Consider the following 24270-nt stretch of genomic DNA (forward strand, 5'->3'; position numbering starts at 1 on the left):
GACTTAGTGACTAGGCAGCAGTTCTTAGTAGTTAACCCCTCCATCACGGCATGCAGTCACCACTGCAACTTTCAAATATATAATACAGTATTATTAACTATAATCACCACACTGTACATTAGTTTCCCAGAACCTATTCATGTTATACTATTTGTTTATATCCTTTGAGCAACTTCTCCCCATTTCTTCATGTTCCAATTTAATTTTTTCATCTATGAAGTAGGTGTTATTAACATTTTTGTTACATAGATCAGAAAAATAAGACTTATAAATGTTAATAATTTGCCCAAGTTTGGTAAACTATATAGCCAATAAATTGGAGGAGAGAGTTTATGATTCAAAGTTAATTTGGAGTAACCTGATAGGAACTTGGCTATTGACCCTAGAGCATTCTATATGCTCTACACTTATTTACATTTGTGTTATGTCCATTCATTCCTCCATTTACTCAGTCTACTTGAGCATTGGGGTTGTTCTAGAAGCTGGGACAAAAAAGGAGAGTAAGGGACAGTGAATGCGTTCTAGGAACTCAGTTCCAGTAGAAGAGATGGATAAGGAAATAGTCCATTATAATAAACACATTATGATAAGGGCTTTGGCACAGGGCTGGCCTCTGGGAGCATAAACAAGGACAGCTACACCATCTGGGTCAGAATCCCCATTTCCTTGCATATTTTCTTGAGAAACCCAGTTTTTCTTTTTGGCTACACCATGTGGGCTCTTAGTTCCCAGACAAAGGATTGAACCCATGCCCTTGGCAGTGAAAGCATGAAGTCCTAACCACTGAATGAGTTATCAAGGAATTCCTCTGCCCATTTTTCTGACCATGGAGTTGATCCCCATTTGTTCTTCCACAAAGTATATTTTCTGTTAGGGCTTGCTGCAGATGTATAATATAGAAAGTCACTGGTCTTTTGAGTCTGAATCTAGAAACCACAAGCTGGCCAGAATATACCACAATACCATTGTTCTTGCTTCTAGAAAGCTGTCCATCTGTCTGGTTGTAATATGAAAGTGAAACTAAGCAGGAGCCTCTGGTGATCCTGGGCATAGAAGCCTTTCCATGTCTCTTGTTCCTTGTTTGTGGGGAACAGACTCCAGCCTCCATGACCTTCTCTGAGTCCCAAAGGTTAGATTCAAACAGTTGCTAATCAGGGAAAGGAGGGGATTCAGAGACAACAGAGAACAGCCAGGAAACAATAGTGCAGGCTTTGGGCAGAGTCCTGGTTCCACCTCAAGAGATAAAACAGTATCTTTATTTTCTTGGGCGCCAAAATCACTGTGGATGGTGACTGCAGCCATGAAATTAAAAGACATTTGCTCCTTGGAAGGAAAGCTATGACAAGCCTAGGCAGCATGTTAAAAAGCAGAGATATCACTTTGCCATCAAAGGTCCATGTAGTCAAAGCTATGGTTTTTCCAGTAGTCATGTATGGATGTGAGAGTTAGACCACAAAGAAGGCTGAGTGCCGAAGAACTGATGCTTTCAAGTTGTGGTGCTGGAGAAGACTCTTGAGAGTCCCTTGGACTGCAAGGAGATCAAACCAGTCAGTCCTAAAAGAAATCAATCCTGAATATTAACTGGAAGGACTGATGCTGAAGCTCCAATACTCTGGCCACTTGACGCAAGGAGCACACTCACTGGAAAGGACCCTGATGGTGGAAAAGATTGACGGCAAAAACAAAAGAGAATGACAGAGGATGAGAGGGTTAGATAGCATCACTGACTCAATAGATATGGATTTGAGCAAAGTCTGGGAGAGAGTGAAGGACAAGGAAGCCTGGCACGCTGCAGTGCACGGGGTCACAAAGAGTGGGACATGACTTAGTGACTGAACAACAATAACAAAAGGACTAAAACCCCAAATGAATGGTAGATGTCACCATTCTTTTTATTTATTTGTTTTTAATTGAAGGAAAATTGCTTTACAGAATTTTGTTGTTTTCTGTCAAACCTCAATATGAATCAGCCATAGCTATATATATATCTGCTCCCTCTAGACCCTCCCTCCCATCTTCCCCCCATCCCACCCCTCTAGGTTGATACAGAGCCCCTGTTTGAGTTTCCTGAGACATACAGCAAATTCCCATTGGCTATCTATTTTACTTCATAGAAACACAGTAAGTTTCTATGTTACTCTTTCCATACCTCTCACCCTGTCCTCCCCTCTCCCCATGTCCATAAGTCTATTCTCTCTGTCTGTTTCTCCATTGCTGCCCTGCAAATAAATTCTTCAGTACCATTTTTCTAGATTCTGTATATATGCGTTAGTATATGATATTTATCTTTCTCTTTCTGACTGACTTCACTCTGTATAATAGGCTCTAGGTTCATCCACCTCATTAGAACTGACTCAAATGCATTCCTTTTTATGGCTAAGTAATATTCTATTGTGAATATGTACCACAACTTCTTGATCCAGTCATCTGTCGATGGACATCTAAGTTGCTTCCATGTTCGAGCTATTGTAAATAGTGCTGCGATGAACAATGGGATACATGTGTCCTTTTCAGTTTTGATTTCTGCAGGGTATATGCCTAAGAGTGGGATTGCTGGGCCATATGGTGGGTTTATTCCTAGTTTTTTGAGGAGGAAGATGTCACCATTCTTTATTCCAGATTAAAGGAACCTCAAACTCATCAGATCATGTGTGTTAGTCACTCAGTCATATCTGACTCTTTGCAACCCTATGGCCTGCAGACCACCAGGCTCCTGGTGTCCATGGAATTCTCCAGGCAAGATTACTGTAATGGGTAGCCATTCCCCTCTCCAGGGGATCTTCCCAACCCAGGGATCAAACCTGGGTCTCCTGCATTGTAGGTGGATTCTTTACTATCTGAGCTACCAGGGAAGCCCAGGAACAAGGTTCTCATCAGATTACCTGCTACTGCTGCTAAGCCACTTCAGTCATGTTCGACTCTGTGTGACCCCATAGACAGCAGCCCACCAGGCTCCCCCGTCCCTGGGATTCTCCAGGCAAGAACACTGGAGTGGGTTGCCATTTCCTTCTCCAATGCATGAAAGTGAAAAGTGAAAGTGAAGTCTCTCAGTCGTGTCCGACTCTTAGCGACCCCATGGACTGCAGCCCACCAGGCTCCTCCATCCATGGGATTTTCCAGGCAAGAGTACTGGAGTGGGGTGCCATCGCTTTCTCCACAGATTACCTGAGACCAGATTAAAGCCTGCCCTGTACACAGCCTTCTCTTGTGTTGTTCGAAGAGGGTGTTTGCTGTGACCAGTGCGTTCTCTTGGCAAAACTGTATTAGCCTTTGCCCTGCTTCATTCTATACTCCAAGGCCAAATTTGCCTGTTACTCAGGTATTCCTTGACTTTCTACTTTTGCATTCCAGTCCCCTATAATGAAAAGGACATCTTTTTTGGGTGTTAGTTCTAGAAGGTCTTGTACGTCTTCTTAGAACCGTTCAACTTCAGCTTCTTCAGCATTATTGGTGGGGCACAGACTTGGATTACTGTGATATTGAATGGTTTGCTGCCGGGAGCCAGCGTGAGGAACTCCGCCCATGGCAAAGGTCATGAGGAAGGAAGCTCAGCATACGCAAAGGTGGGATCGAGCCTCAGGAGTCCCCCTGGAAATTCTCGAACATCTACCCCCATAACCAGAGTCTGCCTACTTTACTGCCTTGTGCTCTCACCTACACCTCTGACTTTACGGGGAGCTGTCCCCCACCACCATCTCTTTCTCTGAAAAAGAGTTAACTTACAGCTCCAGTTAATAAGGTTCCTGGGCATGACAAGAGTGTTTTAGTTCACAAACCCCTCAGATGGCTCTCTAACTTGCCTGACAGGTTTACCCGGACTCCTACAGCTATGCATACGATTGTTTACAGTCTCTCAACTATGAGAGGCATGGGGAGCTTAAGATATTCAAATAGTATAGAGCCTCTCGGAGAGTTAGACATTGTCAGAATAGAACTAGTAGAAGATTTAATTGTTGAGCCAATGCTTGCTGCCAAGTTTCCACATCCCCTGTATTGTATCCTTGGAAGTGTATTAATTAATATAGTTGGTATGTAGAAAAAATAAGTAGTGGCCTTGGTGTTAACAACTTTAGACCCTTAAGGTAATAAATTCTTTCCTTTGTTGTAAACCCACTGCACCTCTGCCCTATAGGAATGCAACTTTATCTAACACCTTTGGAGGATGGTGCCAAACTTTAAAATAATTACTCTTAGAGAAAATAAGTCTTATGGTTGACAAACCTTTGTCAGAGTCATAAAATGTTAACAGGCCTTCTGGCCAGAAGGTGATGTGAATCACCTAAATCATTTGTATAGTTTGCAGAAAAGAAACCCTGGTTTCAATAAGGATCAAAGACTGCTGACTTTGCATGATTTAACACCCCCTATTATCCTCTATGTGCAACTTAGGGTATAAAAGTCCCTGTTGAAAATAAAGCTACAGGCCTTGCTCACCAAAACTTGGTCTCCCCATGTCGTTCTTTCTCTCACCTTCCGGCTGAATTCCCATCTGAAGCGTGGAAGCTCGCCAAGCCTACTAATTTTGCCTGGGCTTCTAAGATCTGACAGGAGAGGCCTTAGTGTCTCCTCTCCTTTGGGAGAATGGAAGGATGCCTGCGGCCTACGTAGGTGGTGCAAATTCCTTGTCTTGGAATTTTATTGGTTTTCCACGTAAACCCAGTTATTCAGCCTCTTTTCTCCACTGAATTTTCTCACTGAGCTATCCCTATTTAACCACTCTTTATATCTCTAATTAATACTTAATTAAGCTATTGCTATTCTAATCGCTGACACCGTCATCCTGAGGAAATTCCTGGATACAACCGGGGCAGGACCCCAACAGTTTGCCCTGGAAATGAATTGAGATCATTCTGTTGTTTTTGAGATTGCATCCAAGTACTGCATTTCAGACTCTCTTGTTTACTATGATGGCTACTGCATTTCTTCTAAAGGATTCTTGCTCACGGTAGTAGATATAATGGTCATCTGAGTTAAATTTACCCATTTCAGTCCATTTTAGTTTGCTGATCCCTAAAATTTTGATGTTCACTCTTACCATCTCCTGTTTGACCACTTCCAATTTGCCTTGATTCATGGACCTAACATTCCAGGTTCCTATGCAATATTGCTCTTACAGCATCGGACCTTGCTTCCATCATGAGTCACATCCACAACTGGGTGTTGTTTTTGCTTTGGCTCCATCACTTCATTCTTTCTGGAGTTAGTTTTCCACTGATTTCCAGTAGCATATTGGGCACCTACGGACCTGGAGGGTTCATCTTTCATTGTCCTATCTTTTTGCCTTTTTATTCTGTTCATGGGGTTCTCAAGGCAAGAATACTGAAGTAGTTTGCCATTCCTTTTTCCAGTGGACTGTGTTTTGTCAGAACTCTCTCCACCATGACCTGTCCGTCTTGTGTAGCCCAACATGGCATGGCTCATAGTTTCATTGAGTTAGACAAGCCTGTGGTCCATGTGATCATATTGGTTAGTTTTCTGCGTCATAGCAAACACCTTCTTCCAACAACACAGAGAAAACTCTACACATGGACATCACCAGATGGTCAACACTGAAATCAGATTGATTATATTCTTTGCAGCCAAAGAAGGAGAAGCTCTATACAGTCAGCAAAAACAAGACCAGGAGCTGACTGTGGCTCAGATCATGAACTCCTTATTGCCAAATTCAGACTTAAATTTAAGAAAGTAGGGAAAACCACTAGGCCATTCAGGTATGACCTAAATCAAATCCGTTACAGTGGAAATGAGAAATAGATTCAAGTGATTAGATCTGACAGAGTGCCTGAAGAACTACAGGCAGTTTTGTAACATTGTACAGGAGACAGGAATCAAGACCATCCCCAAGAAAAAGAAATGCAAAAAGGCAAAATGGTTGTCTGAGGAGGCCTTACAAATAGCTGTGAAAAGAGAAATGAAAGGCAAAGGAGAAAAGGAAAGATATAACCATTTGAATGCAGAGTTCCAAAGAGTAGCAGGGAGATACAAGAAAACCTTCCTCAGTGATCAGTGCAAAGAAATAGAGGAAAGCAATAGAATGGGAAAGACTAGAGATCGCTTCAAGAAAATTAGAGATACAAAGGGGCTATTTCATGCAAAGATGGGCATAATAAATGACAGAAATGGTATGGACCTAACAGAAGCAGAAGATATTAAGAAGAGGTGGCAAGAATACACAGAAGAATTATCAAAAAAAGATCTTCATGGCCCATATAATCATGATAGTATGATCACTGACCTAGAGCCAGACATCCTGGAATGTGAAGTCAAGTGGGCCTTAGGAAGCATCACTACGAACAAAGCTAGTGGAGGTGATGGAATTCCAGTTGAGCTATTTTGAGTCCTAAAAGATGATGCTGTGAAAGTGCTACACTCAATATGCCAGCAAATTTGGAAAACTCAGCAGTGGCCACAGGACTGGCAAAGGTCAATTTTCATTCCAATCCCAAAGAAAGGCAATGCCAAAGAATGCCCAAGCTACCACACAATTGCACTCATCTCACATGCTAGCAAAGTAATGCTCAAAATTCTCCAAGCCAGGCTTCAACAGTATGTAAACCATGAACTTCCAGATGTTCAAGCTGGATTTAGAAAAGGCAGAGGAACCAGAGATCAAATTGCCAACAACCGTTGGATCATCAAAAAAGCAAGAAAGTGCCAGAAAAACATCTATTTCTGCTTTATTGACTATGCCAAAGCCTTTGACTGTGTGGATCACAATAAACTGTGGAAAATTCTGAAAGAGATGGGAATACCTGACCACCTGACCTGCCTTTTGAGAAATCTGTATGCAGGTCAGGAAGCAACAGTTAGAAGTGGACATGGAACAACAGACTGGTTCCAAATAGGGAAAGGAGTACATCAAGGCTGTATATTGTCACCCTGTTTATTTAACTTATTTGCAGAGTACATCATGAGAAATGCTGGGCTGCATGAAGCACAAGCTGGAATCAAGATTGCCAGGAGAAATATCAATAACCTCAGATATGCAGATGACACCACCCTTATGGCAGAAAGCGAAGAAGAACTAAAGAGCCTCCTGATGAAAGTGAAAGAGGAGAGTGAAAAAGTTGGCTTAAAACTCAATATTCGGAAAACTAAGGTCATGGCATCTGGTCCCATCTGCTGCTGCTGCTGCTGCTAAGTCGATTCAGTCGTGTCCGACTCTGTGCGACCCCATAGATGGCAGCCCACCAGGCTCCCCCATCCCTGGGATTCTCCAGGCAAGAACACTGGAGTGGGTTGCCATTTCCTTCTCCAATGCATGAAAGTGAAAAGTGAAAGTGAAGTCACTCAGTCGTGTCCGACTCCTAGCGATCCCATGGACTGCAGCCCACCAGGCTCCTCCGTCCATGGGATTTTCCAGGCAAGAGTACTGGAGTGGGGTGCCATTGCCTTCTCTGCTGGTCCCATCACTTCATGGCAAATAGATGGGGGATCAATGGAAACAGTGGCTGGCTTTATTTTGGGGGGCTCCAAGGTCACTGTAGATGGTGTCTGCAGCCATGAAATTAAAAGACACTTGCTCCTTGGAAGAAAAGCTATGATCAACCTAAACAGCATATTAAAAAGCAGAGACTTTACTTTGCCAACAAAGGTCTGTCTAGTTAAAGCTATGGTTTTTCCAGTGGTCATGTATGGATGTGAGAGTTGGACTAAAAAGAAAGCTGGGCACTGAAGAATTGATGCTTTTGAAATGTGGTGTTGGAGAAGACACTTGAGAGTCTCTTGGGCTGCAAGGAGATCCAGCGTGTCCATCCTAAAGGAAATCAGCCCTGAGTATTCATTGGAAGGACTGATGCTGAAGCTGAAACACCAATACTTTGGCCACCTAATGGGAAGAACTGAGTCATTTGAAAAGACCCTGATGCTGGGAAAGATTGAAGGTGGGAGGCGAAGGGGATGACAGAGGATGAGATGGTTGGATGGCATCACTGACTCAGTGGAATTGAGTTTGATTAAGCTCCAGGAGTTGGTGATGGACAGCGAGGCCTGGCATGCTGCAGTCCAGGGGTCACAGAGTCAGACACAACTGAGTGACTGAACTGAACTATAAACAGCCTAATCTTATTAGCAGCCCCAAGCTTGAGCCATTGCTATAAAATTTCTCACCAAATCCCTCTGGTTGGAGATACACAGTTTTCGAGGGCAGGAGCCACTGTGTTCCCCTTTGCCTGGCAAAGCAATAAGCTATTCTTTTCTACTTCATCCAAAACTCTGTCTCCAAAATTTGATTTGACAATGGTACATAGAGGCCAAGCTTTTGGCATCAAAATGCACTTGATTCCTCTTGAAATGCTCAAACGTATTTTTGTCTTTTTCCCAGCAGAGGTGTGATGGTGTGATCAGCTCCCATGAAGGTGACCAAGGCAGCAAGAAGGATGGCCAGCTCAAGAGTCCCAGCAGCAGCCACATGGCTTATAGCATCCTGGATATCCCACCATGGTATCTCTGCATCTTCTTGGGGATCCAGGTAATGCCACACAGAAGCATTGGGTACAAGGAGGCTCTGTCTCAAAAGGCACATCGACACACACGGGTCAAATTAGTCAAGATCTAACTTCAGTTGCTCATGTTCTTGGTTTCCATGCCTTTGACCTTTAGGGGACTCAAGGCTCTCTTTTCTCTTTTTTTTCTATTTTCTCCCAAGGAGTTTGAGGATGGGGGCAGGGAGTTAGGGGAAGATTCTTCCCCATGCTAAGCTACTAGGTCACATCAAGGACACCAACTGGGCCATTGTGAGTTTTTTTTTTTGTTTGTTTGTTTCAAGTTATCAATTATAATTTGTTTGGAAACAACTGATATGTTTGATAACCAGTGCTTGGGGAATATTGGAAAACAAGCATTGTCAAATACTTGTTGGAATGTTATCTGGTGCAACTTTTCTATTAACTGGTAAAACACATGTTATTTAACCCAGGCCCTAATGCTTAAGAATTTCCCTGTAGATATATACCCAGGGGTCCAGTGGTTAGGAGTCCATCATTTCACTGCCAAGGCATGGGTTCAATTCCTGGTGGGGGAACTAAGTTCCCACAAATTGCGTGACATGGCCAAATTAAAAAAAATTTTTTTTAAGAATTTCTCTCTAGATATGCTGGCAAGACTTGTTAAGATAAGTACAAAGATATTCTATTAATTAATCATAAAATCACAACAAGAAACAAAACCCAGAAACACCCCCAAAATATCCATCTTAGAGAACTGTGGCATATTCTAAAAAATAATTTTTAATGTAGCTGTTAGAAAGAGAAAGATATATTTACCTTGCAGTTAAAAAATAATCACCAGCATAGATTAAGTGAAAAATGTCAAGTAAATAACTGTGTATAGTGTGATCTTTTTTTATGTTAAAGACTAACAAACAAAAATAGAGATAGAACAGCAGAAATAAGTATATGTAGTAATTTTTGCATGTTTTGAAGGAATCATAAGAAACTAATAGAGGTATTTAACCTTGGCTTTTGAACTGTGGTGTTGGAGAAGACTCCTGATAGTCCCTTGGGCTGCAAGGAGATCCAACCAGTCCATTCTAAAGGAGATCAGCCCTGCATGTTCTTTGGAAGGACTGATGCTAAAGCTGAAACTCCAGTACTTTGGCCACCTCATGTGAAGAGTTAACTCATTGGAAAAGACCCTGATGCTGGGAGGGATTGGGGGCAGGAGGAGAAGGGGATGACAGAGGATGAGATGGCTGGATGGCATCACTGACTCAGTGGACGTGAGTTTGGATGAACTCCGGGAGTTGGTGATGGACAAGGAGGCCTGGCATGCTGCGATTAATGGGGTCGCAAGAGTCGGACACGACTGAGTGACTGAACTGAACTGAACTGAAGAACTAGAAAAAGGAAAGTAGCTTTCAAATTTCACTATTTGTTTTGTAACTTTTTGTAGCTTGAATCTTTAATCTCATAGATGGACTCATTTTCATTTTCATCCCAAAATGTTCAATGTGGAATATCAGGGATGGGATATACTTTTTTGTTTGCTTCCTGGTGCTTTTCCACAAAAGAAGAGAAGCAAATGGATTACTATTTTTAAAAATATTATTGTGAGCCAATAAAATGGATAATGTAGATACTTCATTATGAAAGGCATTATGAAAGGGTGTTGAATTTTGTCAAATGTTTTTTTCTGCATCCATTGGGGTGATAGGATTTTTATTTTTCATGTTATTAATATGGTGTATCATATTTACTGATTTGTATATATTTAACATTCCAGGGACAAAAATCCTACTTAATCATGGCATATGGCCCTTTTAATGTACTGTAGAATGCTGTTTTCTAGGATTTCATTGAGCAGTTTTGCATCTATATCCATGAGGGATAATTTTCTGTAATTTTCTTTCTTCGTAGGATCTTTATCTTGCTGTGGTATCAGGGTTATGTGAAAGTCGCTCAGTTGTGTCTGACTCCTTGCGACCCCATGGACTGTAACCTGCTAGGCTCCTCTGTCCATGGGATTTTCCAGGCAAGAATACTGGAGTCGCTTGCCATTTCCTTCTCCAGGGGATCCTCCCAACCCAAGGATCAAACCTGGGTCTCCTGCATTGTGGGCAGATTCCTTACCGTCTGAGCCACAACCCCATCAGGGTTATACTGGATTGTAAAATGAGTTTGGGAGTGGTCCCTCCTCTTCAATTTTTGGAGGAGTTTGGGAAGGCTTGGTGTTAATTCTTCTTTAGATATTTGATAGAATTTGCCAGTGAAACCATCTGGTCTTGGGCATTTCTTTGTTGGGAAATTTTGATTATGGTTTTAGTCTCCTCACTAGTCATTGGTCTGTTCATGTTTTCTATTTCTTCATGATTCAGTCTTGGTAAATTGTGTCTTTCTAGTAATCTATCCATTTCTTCTAGGTTATCCAATTTATTGGTGTGTAATGGTACTATTGTTTTATGGTACTTTGCATTCCTATCGTATCATGTCTCATTTTATTTGAGTCCTCCTTTTTTCTGAGTTTACCTAAGGGTTTGTTTATCTTTAAAAAGCTCTCGTTTTGTTGATTTTTTCCTATTGTTTTTCATTTCATTTATTCCTGTTCTGATCTGTATTTTTTCCCTTTCTTCTAACTTGAGACTCAATTTGTTCTTCCTTTTCTAGTTCTTTGAGAAATAAAGTTGTTTATTTAAGACCTTTTTTCTTTCTTAATGCAGGCATAGATTGTTATAAACTGTCCTTTTAGAACTGCTTTTGCTGCATCCCACTAGTTTTGGTATGTTGTATTTCCATTTTCATTTGTCTTAAGTTACTTTTTATTTCTCTTTTGATTTCTTCTTTGACCCATTGGTTGTTCAGGAGTGTGTTTCTTAATTTCCACCAGCTTGTGTCCAGTTTCCTTCCTCTTATTGATTTCCAGTTTCAGACCATTGTGGACAGAAAAGATTGTTGGTTTGATTTCAGTCTTCTTAAATTTGCTGATGCTGTTTTTTGACCTAACATATAATCAGTCTTGAAGAATGTGCTCAGGCCTGGTCAATGGTCTTGCCCTCACCTTGTGCCTTATTTTAATAATGAGCCTCTTGTCATTCCTATTCTTAAGGCCACCTCCTTGGTTCCTGTTATGTCCTCCCACACTGCATCCCTACCTTGGTTTCTTACCTAAAACAGCAGTTCTCAGCCCTGGGGTCCTGCCTTTGAACCCCAGACCTTCTGGTTGTGTCCCTGCTTCTTGCTGCCAGGGCTTCCTAGTTCCTGCCACTTGCCTGGATCTCCTCTGAGACCAAAGATTGAGCCTCCAGTAGATGGAATAGGATTAGGTGGAGTAGGCAGCCACAGCATCTCTAAGTTTGTCTCCTCTCTCTGTTCTGCCTACAGCACTTCCTCACGGCCCTAGGGGGGCTTGTGGCAATACCGCTCATCTTGGCTAAGGACCTGTGTTTGCAGCATGATCCCCTGACCCAGAGCTACCTCATCAGCACCATTTTCTTCGTCTCTGGCATCTGCACTCTCCTGCAAGTATTTTTAGGAATCAGGTAGGTAAAACTCCTCTCCATGGATTCTGACTTTTATCTCCCAGGGTAGCAATAAGGTTTGCTTGGCTTGTAGCCTGAGATGAGTTAGAAAGCTGGTGTGACATGATAGAGGGAGCACAGGATCAGAAGTAAGCACATAAGTTCAAGTCCCAGCGCCAACATTTACTACCTACATTAGCCAGAGTTCTTCGTTAAAGTAATACAAATAGCTACAGATGGCCATGCTTGAAACCTTTTACCTTTGTAAATTCTACAAGGCTTGTGCTAGTGAACATGCTGTGGGGACTCCTCCCTGGACTTCAGAAGGAACAGTGCAAGTGAGGGAATCTTCACTGTAAGTCCGCTTGTGACCTAATCTGTGCCAAGTCTGTGCCCAGTTTTGGAGATGCAGAGGAAAATGGAAAACTTTCCCTATGATGTGCTTCTGCCCAACCTGTCTTATGAGAAAATGACTTGAGAGGAAAAATTACTGTTTATTCTTTTTTCCCTTCCAGTTTCATTGAGATGTAATTGACAGACCACACTGTGTAAGTGTGCAGCATAATGAATTGACTTACATACATCAAGAAATGATTAGCACAGTAGATTTAATGAACATCCATCATCTCACATAGATACAAAATTAAAGAAACAGAAAAAAAAATTTCTTTCTGATGAGAACTTTTTTCCTTTATGAATTATCTGAATCAAACTACAAGTGAAGTCTGTTACAAGGTAGCTGATTATTTTCAAGATAGGCTGCCTGTAGAGTGTCTAGCGGAGAAGGCAATGGCACCCCACTCCAGTACTTTTGCCTGGAAAATCCCATGGACAGAGGAGCCTGGTAGGCTGCAGTCCATGGGGTCGCTAGAGTCGGACACGACTGAGCGACTTCACTTTCATTTTCACTCTCATGCGTTGGAGAAGGAAATGGTGACCCACTCCAGTGTTCTGGCCTAGAGAATCCCAGGGACAGGGAAGCCTGGTGGGCTGCCGTCTATGGGGTCGCACAGAGTCGGACATGACTGAATCGACTTAGCAGCAGTAGCAACAGCAGCGGCAGCAGAGAGTATCTAGAGAATATTCCTTCCTAACCTAGTCTTCTTGCCTAAATCAAATCAAATGCTCTTTCCAAAGTGCTGCTTTTGCAAGTTATTTACAGGAGATATGCCAGTGCTTAAAGTCTCCCATTTTTTGTTGAGGAGAGGGGTTTAGAGCCTGCATCTTTGTCAAATTATTTCCCTTCTCTCTCTTCCTTCTTCTGTCATCATCTTTGAGGCCAAGATTTTCCCCAATCCCCCACTAAGCACTGAGAGAGGTTTAAGGTTTGGTCTGGTCTGTTTCTCAAGTCCCTGATATCCAGGACCCCTCCTACCTTTCCAGGATCAGTCCCTGGAGTGACAGGTGCTGCAGTAGAGAGGCCTTGCAGCCACCTGCCTGGACACCCAGGAGGCCCCACCCCTGAGCCGCCCCATGGAGACTTACATACGCAAGGCTCTTCTGGGTGGGGAAGCTCCTTGCCTTAAATTGAGATGGTGTTCACTATAATAATGGAAAAACATTGATCTTGGAAGCTGGGGGCCTGAATTCTAGTTCTGGCTTCTGTGTTGTGGGAAGCTGCACAAGCCATTCACCCTCTCTAAAACCCAGTGTTCTCGTCTGTAAAATGAGGGAGTTGAAGTGTGTCACATCGATAAGTCCTTCCATCTCTAATATGTGGACACCTGTGCTGTTGACAGAGAAGATGATGCAGTACTATGTTCCAACTGGAATCTCAGTACTGAGGGTGCTTGTGGGCCTCGCCTTCTGGTAAACCCTGTGAGAGACAAAACAAAATCAGAAGATAGAGTTAAAAGAATCTGCAGCCTAATTAAACATGCAGAGAAACAGGGAAATAAAATTAAGAAAGAAAGCCATGCTAATGTCTTAGACTAAGGTGGGGACAGGAATACACCTGAGATTATTTCCCTGAAATAGGCTTCCTGTTTAGAGACTAACAAGTACAGTTGCTCATTAGAGACATTAGAAATTATAAAACTAGCTGATAGCCTGTGAATCAAAGGTCTAGTAGATTTGATTGATTGCAGGTTATCCAATAACAGTATTTAATGATGTACTTTTTAGACTGCAAACAAAAATGCTGATATTGCAATAAGATTTCAGAATATGTTAATGATTAAAATCATGTTAAATAGTCAAAGGGAATGATAAGAGGCAAAAAAACAGCTTCCCTGATAAGAGCTGAAGAATGCAGTGCCCATTGTGGGGCAGGCAGCTACAACCCTTGGCAGAGAGATAGCTCCCTCCCTGGTGTGACTTTAGGGGTCTTGGGTGTATCCCCCAAGGGCCTTCCCACTGAGGTGCTCAGTTCTGAATTTATGTAACCATTCATTTCAAAAGAAAGCATTACGTTTAAATGCAATCACTAAAGGAAATGAAATATTGACTGTGTAATTCTGGGTCTTAATTCCATTCTGGAATAATTCTATTTCTAGAATTATTCATTTTCACCTGGGATTTTCTTTTTCTGGAGTGGTTCCAAGTGATATATCTCCCTTTTTATTTTCCTGGGAATGTCTCAAGTGTGGAGCCAGTATTTCTGCCCAAAGAACATTCAGACCTGGCTTCTATGTAGTCTTGCCCAAATCAGCCTGGGTCCTTTTCTTCCATGGACTTGCCTACAGCTGGGCCCTGATCTGCCCGAGCTCTGTATCTGTTGCTAGGTTCTGCAGAAAGTCCATGCCCATTGCCAGAGGTCTTCAGCCACCTTGCCCTTGCCTCCATGACAAATCGCACAAGCCACCAGATGTGCCACTGGAAGTCTGTGCGTGCTTGCTAAGTCACTTTAGTCATGTCCCATTGTGACCTTATGGACTGTAGCCTACTAGGCTCCTCTGTCCATGGGATTCTCCAGGCAAGAATACTTGAGTAGGTGGCCATGCCCTTCTCCAGGAGATTTTCCAAACCCCGGGATCAAACTTGGGTCTTCTGCATTGCAGGCAGATTCCTTGTACTGCTGAGCCACCAGGGAAGCCCATGAGAGAAATACATCTTATGGATACTGATAATCATTTATCTAGTTAAAGATGGCAAAAGGAATCAAAGAAATGTTAAAGGTTATTTCTGGGTGATACACATTATATATGAAAGGTATGTACCAATATTGTACGTGTGCTGATAAAGTTTACCTACTCAATGGTTAAAAAAAAATGATTAGAAAAAAATGTTAATAATTGTTTCTGGGTTGTGGAATTATGGTGATTTATGCTTTGTATTTTTATTTACCATTAATTTTCTTTAGAGTTCATGTGTTGCTTTATAACTGGGAGAAATAAGAACCATTTAAAACTTTTTCTTAGAAAAGTATCAGGGCATCTTTCATGAGCCCCACACCCTTTGAATCTTTCAGTTCAGTTCAGTCAGTCAGTTGTGTCCGATTCTTTGTGATCCCATAGACTGCAGCATGCCAGGCTTCCCTGTCCCTTACCAACTTCCAGAGCTTACTCAAACTCATGTCCATCGAGTCGGTGATGCCATCCAACCAGCTCATCCTCTGTTGTCCCCTTCACCTCTCACCTTCAATTTTTCCCAGCATCAGGGTCTTTTCCAATGAGTCAGTTCTTCTCATCAGGTGGCCATATATTGGAGTTTAAACTTCAGCATCAGTCCTTCCAATGAATATTCAGGACTGATTTCCTTTCGGATGGACTGGTTGGATCTCCTTGTAGTCCAAGGGACTCTCAAGAGTCTTCTCCAACACCATAGTTCAAAAGCATCAATTCTTCAGCGCTCAACTTTCTTTATAGTCTAACTCTCACATCCATACATGACTACGGGAAAAACCATAGCTTTAACTAGACAGACTTTGTTGGCAAAGTAATGTCTCTGCTTTTTAATATGCTGTCTAGGTTGGTCATAGCTGTTCTTCTAAGGAGCAAGTGTCTTTTAATTTCATGGCTGCAGTCACCATCTGCAGTGAGTTTGGAGCCCAAAAAAGTGAAGTCTGACACTGTTTCCACTGTTTCCCCATCTATTTGCCGTGGAGTTATGGGACCAGATGCCATGACCTTAGTTTTCCTAATGTTGAGTTTTAAGCCAACTTTTTCACTCTCCTAGCTCACTTTCATCAGGAGGCTCTTTAGTTCTTTGCTTTCTGCCATAAGGGTGGTGTCATCTGCATGTCTGAGGTTATTGATATTTCTCCCGGCAATCTTGATTCCGGCTTGTGCTTCACCCAGCCCGGCATTTCGCATGATGTACTTTGCCTGACAGCAAAAGTCCAATAGACTTCCCATTACCGTCTTGGAAGTGGGGCTGGGAGATATGGCTCAAGGCTCCAGGCTTGAGACAACCTCCCAGATTCTGCAACCTTTGTCTATTCACCTGCTTTTATCTCTGTTTCCCCAATCTGTTCCCCTGTGGTGGTCAGCATTAAAGCCCTTAAAAGGAAAAAGAAAAGAATAGGTGTGCAAATCTTTGGGGGAGATCAGAAGGGAGGACTGGAGCAATGTGGGTGGCTGTCAAAGGCACTCTCAAGGCAGTAGGTAGTGATGGGTTTAAAGAAGACAGACAAACAGCCTTCTCCTACCAGAGAAGGAGATCTATCCACTTCCCCTTTCTTCTAGGCAGAGGCAAGCACTCTCATCCCTCCAAGCTGATTATTTAGCTATTTCCCCCGGAGTCTCTAATTAATACACTTCTGTCTTATGCACTAGTGACTGAAGTGCCAATATGGATGACTGACTTCATTTTCTTTCACAGCCCCTCACTCCTACCACATATAAGCACATTTTCCATCTTCCTATGATCACATCCTCCCAGCATAGGTCAACATTGAGTGTTCACATTATAATGTTGTTGTTTAGTTCTAAGTAATGCCTGACTCTTTTGAAACCCCGTGGACTGTAGCCCACTGGGCTCCTCTGTCCATGGGATTTCCCAGGCAAGAATACTGGAGGGGGTTGCCATTTCCTTCCAGGGGATATTCCCAAACCAGGAATCGAACCCATGGCTCCCGTCTTGCCAGGCGGATTTTTTACCACTGAGCCACTGGGGAAACCTGTGTGTTTTCTCTAAAATTAATATCTTTAAAAAAATATTTTAAAGTTTCTGTTTATTTTCATTTCAACGATAAGCTCCCTGCCTGTTGTATAAATCTCTTCTTGATAATTTCATTGCATCAGGGCTCTCTGACTTGCTGTAGTCTGGAACAGTCGCTACGTGTGTCTGGTGTATATTAGATGTGTCATCTTGAGATGCCTCTTTACCCTTTATCCTGGCAATTCTCTTCATGTCAGTTTTCAAGTCTAGATCTCTTGATCCCATGCCTTTCTCTTCTTCTTGGTGGAACATGATTACACAGTAGTTTACTGAGAGACCACATGGGAGATAAATTTTGTAAGACTCTCCATATGGGAAAATATCTTGATCCTATTCTCATACTTGATTGATAACTTGGCTGGCTATAGAATTTTAGGTTGGAAAAAAAAATTTTTTTTTCAGAATTTTAAAATCCCTGTTCCCTTGCCTTCTAGATTCCAGTGTAGTTTTAGGAACTCCAGAGTCTTAGGCAACCTTCCCCCTTCTGCTGCAGAATTTTGTACAGGCCCACGTTGTGCTGAGTCTATTTAACTGGAAGAGATCCATTTAGTCATAATGTCTAACATACAAGATTGACTATGATCATCCTACTGCTATATCCAATAAACAACTGTTCAACTAGGATTGACTTTTGAGTGTCCATGTTGGTCTCTGCAAGGTCAAATTTTAGCAAGAATCTTGCTCAATGCCTGTAGCCAGAATATCCATCCTCACTCTCTGATTGGGTTCCTCATTCTCCATCATCCCCAGGTGATGTCTCATCACCTTGTCCTGACTTCATCCTGAATCCTCTCCTTACCACGATGCTTCCTCTTAGTAATATTCTATCCACTGAACCCCACCCTCCTCCTTGGCTATGAATTCTCACGTTTCCTTGTCATATTGGGAGTTGAGCCTGATCTCTCTCCCCTATTACAAAATCCCATTGTAGTAGCCTCCTTGTAGTAAAGCCTGCCTTAACATCTAACAAGTGTCATGTATACTATTTTTATGAAGTGCATGAGAACTCAGAGAGAAGGATTGAAACTTAACTTTCCAATACTTCCGAAAGGTTAGCTGTTCCTACTTTATGGGCCCAAATGGAAGTATTCGTATATACAAACAGAGGAGAAAAATTACATAATCATTACCATAAACTGTTTAAGAAGTTTGTTCTTACCACATGTCCTCTTATCAATTGTTCTTATAACAAACATACTGGGTCACAATTTGGCCCCATGACTCATATTTTCTGATCAGGGCTCTGTATTTCCCAGTTGAACCCTGCCACTGGCACCTCCCCCAGTATCAGCCTCCTCATACAGAGACAAAGCAGCATTGTGCTACACACCCTGCAATACTCTTGAGATAAGGATGAGAAAATGCTGTGTAACTTTAAAACACTATATAAGCTTAGATGTTGATAGTACCCCCACAGACACATATCTGTGGCTTTGACCACTTAAAATACCAATCCTATCAAATTTCTAAGTACCGTTCCTGAGACTAGATTTTGCAAGTTGTTGTAAAGGAAAATGGTGGGGAATGTTCTTCAGACTTGAGCATACAGATGAGATAGTAAAGACTGAAGGGAAGGGGAGAATGGACAGGGAGAGTCTTAGGAAGCACATCTTAGAGAACCAACCTCCAAGAAATGGGAATGCCAGACAACAGCTTTAAAAACAAAACAAAACAAAAAGCCCACACTATAACATCTGTTATTTAAGGAAACATTAAGAAAATGTTTTGGTATACAGACCTTTTCCAACTCTTTGCAACCCCATTACAGTCCATAGAATTCTCCAGGCCACAATACTGGAGTGGGTAGGCTTTCCCTTCTCCAGGGGATCTTCCCAACCTAGGGATCAGACCCAGGTCTCCTGCATTGCAGGTGGATTTTTACCAGCTGAGCCACAAGGGAAGCCCAAGAATATTGGAGTAGGTAGTCTATCCCTTCTCCAGCAGATCTTCCTGTCTCAGGAATCAAACCAGGGTCTCCTGCATTGCAGATGGATTCTTTACCAACGGAGCTATGAGGGAAGTCCTCACATGACTGAAGCCAGGCTTCAACAGTATGTGAACCGTGAAATTTCAGATGTTCAAACTGGATTTAGAAAAGGCAGAGGAACCAGAGATCATATTGCCGATATTAGATGGATCGTAGAGAAAGCAAGGGAATTTCAGAAAAACATCTGCTTCTGCTTCATTGACTACACTAAGGCCTTTGACTGTGTGGATCACAACAAACTGTGGAAAACTCTTCAAGAGATGGGAAGAACAGACCACCTTACCTGCCTCCTGAGAAACATGTATGCAGGTCAATAAGTAACAGTTAGAACAGGATATGGAGCAATGGACTGGTTCCAAATTGGGAAAAGAATACCCAAAGGCTGTATACTATCACCCTGCTTATTTAACTTGTATGCAAAGTACATGATGTGAAATGCCAGGTTGGATGAAGCACAAGCAGGAATCAAGATTGCCAGGAGAAATATCAATAACCTCAGATATGCAGATGACACCTCCCCTATTGTAGAAAGTGAAGAGGAACCAAAGAGCCTCTTGATGAAAGTGAAAGAGGAGAGTGAAAAAGCTGGCTTAAAGCTCAGCATTCAGAAAACGAAGATCATGTCAACTGGTTCCATCACTTCCTGGCAAATAGATGGGAAAACAGTGGAAACAGTGGCAGACTTTATTTTCTGCAGATGGTGACTTGCAGCCATGAAATTAAAAGACGCTTGCTACTTGGAAGAAAAGTTATGACCAATCTAGATAGCATATTAAAAAGCAGAGACATGACTTTGCCAACAAAGTCTGTCTAGTTAAAGCTATGGTTTTTCCAGTAGTCATGTATGGATGTGAGAGTTGGACCATAAAGAAGGCTGAGTGTTGAAGAACTAATGCCTTTGAACTGTGGTGTTGGAGAAGACTCTTGAGAGTCCCTTGGACTGCAAGGAGGTCAAACCAGTCCATCCTAAAGGAAATCAACCCTGAATATTCTTTGGAAGGACTGATGCTTGAGATGAAGCTCCAATATTTTGGGCACCTGATCCAAAGAGCTGACTCATTAGAAAAGACCCTGATGCTGGGAAAGATTGAGGGCAGGAGAAGGAGACGACAGAGGATGAGATGGTTGGATGGCATCACTGACTCAGTGGACATGAGTTTGAGCAAGCTCCGGGAGTTTCCCTGATGGACAGGGAAGCCTGGCATGGTGCAGTCCATGGGGTCACAAAGAGTTGACATGATTGAGTGACTGAACTGACTGAGTGACCCTTTCCAGAAGTAACCACACATTTCAGGGGGAATAATAATGAAAATTATTCTATTCATTGAGCTCTTCCCCAGGCATTGTGCTAATCACTTACATATATTTTATCTTCACAGTTACTCCTTGGGACATTACTACTATATTTTGTCAAAGAGGACACTGAGGCTTACAGAAGTTGGGCAACATGCCTTGGTCACACAGCTGATAAGGCAAAGTCGTATTCAAACTTGCCTTTGGTCTATACCATGCTCTTAACTGGTGTTATAGCGCCATGGTGAAAAACCCCAAGACATCCTGGTTAACTCTATGACCTTGGGCTCCAGATCCGTTATCTATAAAATGATAAGGCCAGGTTGGATATGCTTCAAATGGCCCTTCTATTTCTAAAGTGTTGAATTTTAAAAATCAACAATATCTGTGGTTCACAAAAGAATTAGAAGGCACATGTATAATAATTGTGAATCATATTCAAGGTAAAATTTTTAAAATAAGATGAAATTAATTGTGAAATTAAAAGCAGCTCTGAGATACACATAAAAGTCATCATAAAAGGTAAAATGTATATAGAACAATGAAAGCCTTGTACTGATACTGAATGCATGTATCTTAAACAGGTACCAAGAAAAGTACATAAAAGAAAAACTAGTAGAAATGCAAGAAATATACATAGATCTCTGTCAAAAGAGTATCAATAAGAAGTTATGAGCAAGGTGGTAATGCTCATAAAACAAGGTGGGGAGGGGGCAGGAATGGATGGAAAATGGGATTGGAAGATCTGAGTATAGGAGAGGGAAGGAAGAATTTATGGATATGTTGTGTGAATCTAACTGTAGGACATAGGAATCAGTTCAGTTCAGTTGCTCAGTCGTGTCCGACTCTTTGCGGCCCCATGAATTGCAGCACGCCAGGCCTCCCTGTCCATCACCAACTTCCGGAGTTCACCCAAACTCACGTCCATCAATTTGGTGATGCCATCCAGCCATCTCATCCTCTGTTGTCCCCTTCTCCTCCTGCCCCCAGTCCCTCCCAGCATCAGAGTCTTTTCCAATGAGTCAACTCTTCGCATGAGGTGGCCAAAGTACTGGAGTTTCAGCTTTACCATCATTCCTTCCAAATAACACCCAGGACTGATCTCCTTTAGAATGGACTGATTGGATCTTCTTGCAGTCCAAGGGACTCTAAGAGTCTTCTCCAACACCACAGTTCAAAAGCATCAATTCTTCGGCACTCAGCCTTCTTCACAGTCCAACTCTCACATCCATACGTGACCACTGGAAAAACCATAGCCTTGACTAGACGGACCTTTGTTGGCAAAGTAATGTCTCTGCTTTTCAATATGCTATCTAGGTTGGACATAACTTTCCTTCCAAGGAGTAAGCGTCTTTTAATTTCATGGCTGCAATCACCATCTGCAGTGATTTTGGAGCCCCCCCAAATAAAGTCTGACACTGTTTCCACTGTTTCCCCATCTATTTCCCATGAAGTGATGGGACCGAATGCCATGATCTTTGTTTTCTGAACGTTGAGCTTTAAGCCAACTTTTTCACTCTCCTCTTTCACTTTCATCAAGAGGATTTTTTTTAGGACATAGGAATACACTCTAGTAAATTAATGAAAACAATTCATCTTGCTCTTGAACATAAAATGTATTTAGTAGTTTCAAAAAGGTAGAGGGAATTCCCTGGTTGTTCAGTGGTGAGGACTCGGTGCTTTTGATGCAAGTTCCCTTGGTGGGTGAACTAAGATTCTGCAAGCTGAGAGGTACAGCCAAAAAAAAAAAAAAAAAGTAAAAAGTGCATCTATCATGTTAGTACATTATCCCAACTACATGTAATAATCTTGAAAAAAAAAATAACATGAACAGAGTTAGAAAAATGTTGAACTAGTTGAAAATTTTGAAATATCCCTTAAATAAGTTCTAAGTTAAGGATATAATAACAGAAAATATTTTTTAAGTGAAAACAAATCTCACCATCAGTAAAACTGTTTTAAATATATTTTGGCAGTGTCTAATTTCTATGTAATGAGTAAAACAGTTTATAGACAGGGAAAAACAGACATTAAAAATCACATCTTTTGTGACTTAATGAAATGCAAATTCACTTTTGTCAGGATTTCATTATATGCCTATTAAACTAAAAAAATGAAATGAGAAAACCCAATGTTGATAGATTTTGTAATACTAACCTTGGTGCTGGAGGGATAGAAGAGAAAACTAGACTTCTCTGCCCTCAAGGAACCCAGTAATACTGAAATGGCTGAGGCCATGGTGGTATAGCAATGATGGATTGTTTATAAGTATAACTGTAAACTGTTTAAAGAATCCCTGAGAGTGAGTTACTGTAAATGACTAGTTTGTTAGTACAAGGGCTAAACAGGAAATATGTAACTAGAATATAAGTGGGAGTTTTGTCTCACTCACTGTGGCATTTCCAATACTTGACAACCAGTGCCTCCCACAGAGCAAGTCCTCAGTAAATATTTGTTGAATGAATGAAATGTGCATATGGAATTACAGCAAAAAACTGAAACACAAATCTTGGATTACATACTGTCTGTACCTATGATATGCAAAGGTGTCTATGTTCATTTTAAAAGCTCAAAAGGGATTTTGCAATGATATAGTGTGTTTCCCTTCTCTGTCAAGATACTTAGCTTCATAATTTCTATGAATTTTTAATTGAAGTATAGTTAATTTACAATGGGAATTTACAAGAGGAACTAAAAAGCCTCTTGATGAAAGTGAAAGTGGAGAGTGAAAAAGTTATCTGAGGTTATTGTAATGCTCAAAATTCTCCAAGCCAGGCTTCAGCAATATGTGAACTGTGAACTTCCAGTTGTTCAAGCTGGTTTTAGAAAAGGCAGAGGAATCAGAGATCAAATTGCCAACATCTGCTGGATCATGGAAAAAGCAAGAGAGTTCCAGAAAAACATCTATTTCTGCTTTATTGACTATGCCAAAGCCTTTGACTGTGTGGATCACAATAAACTGTGGAAAATTCTGAAAGAGATGGGAATACCAGACCACCTGACCTGCCTCTTGAGAAATCTGTATTTAGGTCAGGAAGCAGCAGTTAGAACTGGACATGGAAGAATAGACTGGTTCCAAATAGGAAAAGGAGTACGTCAAGGCTATATATTGTCACCCTATTTATTTAACTTATATGCAGAGTACATCATGAGAAACACTGGACTGGAAGAAATACAAGCTGGAATCAAGATTGCCGGGAGAAATATCAATAACCTCAGATATGCAGATGACACCACCCTTATGGCAGAAAGTGAGGAGAAACTCAAAAGCCTCTTGATGAAAGTGAAAGAGGAGAGTGAAAAAGTTGGCTTAAAGCTCAACATTCAGAAAATGAAGATCATGGCATCCGGTCCCATCACTTCATGGGAAATAGATGGGGAAACAGTGGAAACAGTGTCAGACTTTATTTTTCTGGGCTCCAAAATCACTGCAGATGGTGACTGCAGCCATGAAATTAAAAGACACTTACTCCTTGGTAGGAAAGTTATGACCAACCTAGATAGCATATTCAAAAGCAGAGACATTACTTTGCCAACAAAGGTCTGTCTTGTCAAGCCTATGGTTTTTCCAGTGGTCATGTATGGATGTGAGAGTTGGAATGTGAGGAAAGCTGAGTGCCGAACAATTGATGCTTTTGAACTGTGGTGTTGGAGAAGACTCTTAAGAGTCCCTTGGACTGCAAAGAGATCGAACCAGTCCATTCTTAAGGAGATCAGCCCTGGGATTTCTTTGAAAGGAATGAAAGTAAAGCTGAAACTCCAGTACTTTGGCCACCTTGTGCGAAGAGTTGACTCATTGGAAAAGACTCTGATGCTGGGAGGGATTGGGGGCAGGAGGAGAAGGGGACGACAGAGGATGAGATGGCTGGATGGTATCACTGACTCGATGGACGTGAGTCTGAGTGAACTCCGGGAGTTGGTGATGGACAGGGAGGCC

General features: G+C 41.8%; 1 protein-coding gene across 5 annotated transcripts in view; it reads left to right on the plus strand.

Moving 5' to 3' along the window:
- The window catches only part of LOC147373749 (solute carrier family 23 member 2-like), a 68075-nt gene that overhangs the window by 8102 nt on the left and 35703 nt on the right, over positions 1 to 24270 (plus strand). Inside the window, exons 2-3 of one of the 5 annotated variants that reach the window (XM_086395480.1) lie at positions 8327 to 8470; positions 11817 to 11974. In XM_086395480.1, the coding sequence (XP_086251606.1) occupies positions 8327 to 8470; positions 11817 to 11974 (302 nt within the window). Of the gene's footprint in view, positions 1 to 8323; positions 8471 to 11816; positions 11975 to 14990; positions 15104 to 24270 lie in introns of those variants that run through there. The other 4 variants (XM_086395479.1, XM_086395482.1, XM_086395481.1 and 1 more) reach the window with 4 other exon arrangements.

The sequence above is a fragment of the Bos grunniens genome, chromosome 4 (assembly GCF_055505025.1).
Source record: "Bos grunniens cultivar Pamir isolate PY7600 chromosome 4, Bosgru_T2T1.0, whole genome shotgun sequence".
In the NCBI taxonomy this organism is placed as follows: domain Eukaryota; kingdom Metazoa; phylum Chordata; class Mammalia; order Artiodactyla; family Bovidae; genus Bos; species Bos grunniens.